General features: G+C 31.4%; 1 protein-coding gene across 1 annotated transcript; it reads left to right on the top strand.

Moving 5' to 3' along the window:
* The first annotated feature begins 4114 nt into the window (after positions 1-4114).
* Positions 4115-4870, top strand: LOC137625770 (GSK3B-interacting protein-like). The gene has a single exon (XM_068356661.1). It carries the CDS (start codon positions 4129-4131, stop codon positions 4507-4509), a length of 381 nt encoding a protein of 126 aa, XP_068212762.1. The 5' UTR covers positions 4115-4128; the 3' UTR covers positions 4510-4870.
* The last annotated feature ends 130 nt before the right edge of the window (positions 4871-5000 follow it).

Genomic DNA, 5000 nt, shown 5'->3' with positions numbered 1-5000 from the left:
GAATGGCGGAGAGTAATAACAGCCAGTAATTGCGGAGAGTAGTGGCCAACAGTATTAGCAGTGAGTAATAGCGGATAGTAAAGGGTGATAGTAATGTCGGAGAGTAATGGCAGATATCAATGGTGCAGAGTAATAGCTAACAGTAATGGCAGAGCATAATGGAAGACAGTAATAGCGGAAAGTAGTAGGGGATAGTAATGACTGATAGTAATGCCGGAGAGTAATGGCAGATAGCAATTGCGGAGAGTAATAGTTAAGAGTAATGGCAGAGAGTAATGCCAAACAGAAATGGCGGGGAGTAATAGCGAATAGTAATGGCTGATAGTAATAGCGGACAGTAATGGCAGACAGTAATAGCGGATAGTAATGGCATGCAGCAAAGTATAGTAAAAATATTAGTACAGATTTTGATGGTGACAAAAGTCTTTTACATCTCTATACACTTTCCTGGTTCGATATGAGGTTATGAAACGGCGGAGAAATGGAATTCGATGAATCACGGAGTGTTATCGTAGAGTAAATGGTCGGGGAAGATGTAAACAAACATCTATGTGTTTGTTTACTTTGGATTTCCTGTAAATATATAATCAAGTAATTTGATTACCTAAAGTTTTGGATGTTATCAGGTCAAAAATAGAAGTTATTTTATTCGTATTTCTGATGGATTATGTGGGATTAAGTAATAAAAATTCTAGTAGTTAATTTTCTTCGTTGTGTATTATTATCATTATTATTATTATTATTATTATTATTATTATTATTATTATTACTAATCCAAATGATAAATTTAAGTCCTGTCGTATTATTATTATTATTATTATTATTATTATTATTATTATTATTATTATTATCATTATTATTATTATTATCATTATCATTATTATTATTATTATTATTATTATTATCATTATTATTATTATTATTATAAATCCAAATGATAAATTTAAGTCCTGTCGTAATATTATTATTATTATTATTATTATTATTATTATTATTATTATTATTATTATTATTATTATTATTATGAATCAAAATAATAAATTTGATTATTAGCGTAATATCTTCTTTTTCTTCTTCTTCTTCTTCTTTTTATTATTATTATTATTATTATTATTATTATTATTATTATTATTTGATAAATGGATAGAAGACCTAATCAGGTTATTATCTTCAAAAGTTTAACTTACAAAAGCAAATCCAATTTTCTATACCTGACTCCAGAAATATATTAATTGGGCGAATATGAATAGAAAAAAAAATTTCACTAATAAGAGATAATGACAAATTATTTTTAGATATCCAGAACTGATTAATCCCTTTTGATTACATATTCCCTAAAATATATGTATAAAAACAATAGAATTTTCCCTGAAAGTCCTATAACAGGAGGATCATATCTATGAATAGATGATTTACACAGAAATGACTAATTGCTTTACTTCATTGGGGAACATAGAAATGTAAAGATTCAGCCCTGATGATCACTAGTTTTGTGTTCGTTCGTTCGTTCATTTGAGATTACCCTGCACTGGCTCTTGTGTTGGCAGCCCGTAAGAGAGAACGAATTTGACAAAGAAACTTAATAGTGAGCAAGAAATAAAATCAGGGATAGGGAAAATGGTTCCGATCAGATTTATGTTAGAGTTAAACAATCAAAATTACGATCAAGTTGAAAAGCGTAAATTTATGTTGAAATTAAACAGCACAAAATTTCGCTGAATTAAAACATCACAAAATTTCTTTAAAGTTAAATCACAAATCTACGTTAAAATGAAATGAAAGAGACAGTCTAAAAGGAACACGAAACCAGCAATTTTTTATTCTAGCAACTCACACTAAATACTGGACATATTTCATTTGAAATGCGGAAATGAACTGATTATTCATGAATATCTACGAATCTATAAAAGAATTTAAATCACAAATCATTGATACTATAAATGTAAAGTAACTCTTTACATAATATATTTTTTTTTCATTTTTAGATCCAATTGTTTAAAAACATAATTATTAATAAAACGCTCAAAGAATAAATAAATGAATAAAACCATTCAAGATATAATCCCAAAAGTCATAATTTTCTTAATCAATGTTTACATTCAATGCCATTTATTAAAAGAGATACGAGTTTAAAAAAAAAAAATAATTGCCAAAAATACACATTTTTGTACTTATTCAAGAACAACGAAATCCATTGAACGTATATAGAAAACTTCGAAAAGTTTTGGGAAAACTTCATTCTATGAACCTCAATTAGGAATCTGATTTCTTTATGAGAAGATCCTGACCTAACGCAAATCTTAAACTTTACACAAAGGTGAAGTTTTGTCCATTTTTTTTTCTTTTTGATAAATGTTTTTTTATTGATACAATTATTCTAATTTTGTTGTCTTTTCGTGTTGATCATGTACCGCACGTGTTTCATACACGCTCATACACTGCAATGCTCTCGCTCCTCTCCACACTGATATTAGACAAACACCATTATGATAACATAGCTGTTAGGTTCTAACAGAGAGGCGAGGTGAATGCAAGTGAGGTTTATTCAACAGATAACGAGCTTATATCTAAACAGTTGAGAGCAACAATGTCACTCAAAAAATTCAAAAAATGTGAAATATGGAATGGCAAGAGTGAGAGAGCAAGAGATATAAAAATTAAAAACAATAGCATTGTAGTATATGATCGTGTATGAAACACGTGCCGTATAATCCATTAGAGACTACAGTTAGCTTTAAACAAAATAACATTACCATGTTACTGATTAGGAAATAAATATTGGTTCTATATATTACTGTAAGATAAGGGAAAGGGAAATGCAATTGATATTTTGCACTAATGAATTATAGAATCCTCTGTATTTTCACTAAGTATTTGAGGCCTCTGAAATATTTAATCACAAATATCTTGAAGATAAGATTACTAGAATAGATGAGGTTATGGCCTATCTTTTTTTGAAGATCAGTAATCTTCACCCGGGACTAAAAAACTTATATTTTCTTGTTACAAAACCTCTCGAAGATTAAACATTCAAGCTCTTTTTGGACTAAGACACTCCAAAATCTATCCATTGTTCTCTGGTCATGGGCAGTGGCATAGCCTTTGTACCATGGCTTTCCACTGCCTTGGTATAGCGTTCTCGTGCTTGAGGGTACAATCAGCCACACTATTTTATCTTATTTCTCTGTTTTTTTTTTAATGTTCTTAGTTTATATAAGAAAGAACTATTTTAATGTTACTGTTCTCAAAATGTTTTATTTTAATTGTTCATTACTTCTCTTGTAGCTTATTTATTTTCTTGTTTCTTTTCCTCACAGGGCTATTTTTTCCCTGTTGGAGCCCGTAAGATTATAGCTCCCTGCTTTTCCAACTAGTGCTGTAGTTTGGCGTGTAAAAACAATAATAATAATTCCCCTCCAGCTTCGATTTTTGGAATCAGTGGAATGTGAAGAATCGTATGGGGAAATCCCCAAATCCTCTTCCCAAACCACAGTGAAGATATAGTATTATGATATATCAATAATATATGGTGTTATGATATATTATTTACATATAGTATTAAAATATATTATTAATATATTATTAAGATATAGTATTAGGATATATTTTTAAGACATAGTATTAAGATTTAGAATTAAACGTATTATTAAGATACTATATAGTATTGAGATACAGTAAGATATAGTAAGATAGGTACTGATCCCCAGCCTCCGACCAAAAAATTCTGATGTATAGTCGATATTACTAAGTTACCATGTTATTTAATTTGCAGCTACCTAAGTAGGGCTATGCTTAGGGAAACTCTATTAGAATTACAGTATTTTAGTGGTAGTGGTAACATTTTCATACACATGCAAACACACACACACACACACACACACACACATATATATATATATCGTTTGATATTAGAATGTATTAACAAATTGCCGTAGTCTTAAAGCATAGAACCAGTGGACCGAGGAAAAAATTGAGGTGGTGTTGACAAGAAGTACTGGAGTACCTGACCACAGATGGCGCTGTGGTGTTCACCCCCACCTGTATAGCGATCGCTGGCGTATCCCGACCGTAGATTTCTGTCGGCAACAGAGTTGACAGCTACATGATTATCGGCATGAGTATCCTAGCATGGAGCATCAAGAAGAACGTGTCCATGATGAGGAGGAATGGCATGTGGAAGCCTCTGCAGTCATTCAAGATGTAAAAGATTGTGTCAGCCAGATTCATATATCATCACTGCCTTCTTCAAATACTACCATCTTCTTCAACCTCACTACCAAGGAAAATAACACATATTGTATAGAACTCACAGCATCAGGTTTCAGAATTGTAAGCTCCAAGTATGATGACAACAGTGAACCATCTGATGCATACTATGAAACACCATATGCACTGTTAGACACAATAAGCCCCATGTACCGAGAGAGTTTCAGTTCAGCATTGGCTGCCAAGTTATCTCTTTTGGTTCAGGAGCACGAAGATCCTCAGGATTTAGATTTAGTTGATTGAATACGTCTTCTTACAAAGTAGTTTGCTTAGTTTGGTAGACATTGTAAATGTGTTAGATTTAAAGAGTGGCAGTATTTTTGCAACTGTATAGCAACTGCAGTTTTAGTTCATGGGCAAACAACAAGCTGACCAATATTGGCAAATTAGCAACCATTGCTTCGCTATGACCTTCATGTCCTTTCTGAAGTGCTTTTTGTGAAAAACATCATGAAATCAGTTCTCCTGATTGACTGACAGGACCCAACTGTATAAAGAAACTTTTCCTCCTAAATCGTATAAGGTAAGGTTTTAAGTGATTTATTAATTTTGTAAAATTTCTTTTGTATTTTCTCACATTAGATAATTTACCATTTGATTTTCATCACTTGAAAGTTGAGCTTTGCATGGTTTACTCGTGTGGTCTAGCATAAAAAAAGACAACTTAAGAATGTCCATCTTGAACTCTGGTTCAAGCTTTAACATCAAAGAATTTGCTTTTGGATCCAAAGCCA

The sequence above is a fragment of the Palaemon carinicauda genome, chromosome 32 (assembly GCF_036898095.1).
Source record: "Palaemon carinicauda isolate YSFRI2023 chromosome 32, ASM3689809v2, whole genome shotgun sequence".
NCBI classification, from domain to species: Eukaryota; Metazoa; Arthropoda; class Malacostraca; order Decapoda; family Palaemonidae; genus Palaemon; species Palaemon carinicauda.
Note: the sequence above shows the minus strand (reverse complement) of the source record. Positions and strands in the feature narration are given on the sequence as shown.

Excerpts from the sequence above, each read along its gene's own strand:
- LOC137625770 (XM_068356661.1), top strand. The coding sequence starts at position 4,129 with ATGGAGCATCAAGAAGAACGTGTCCATGATGAGGAGGAATGGCATGTG.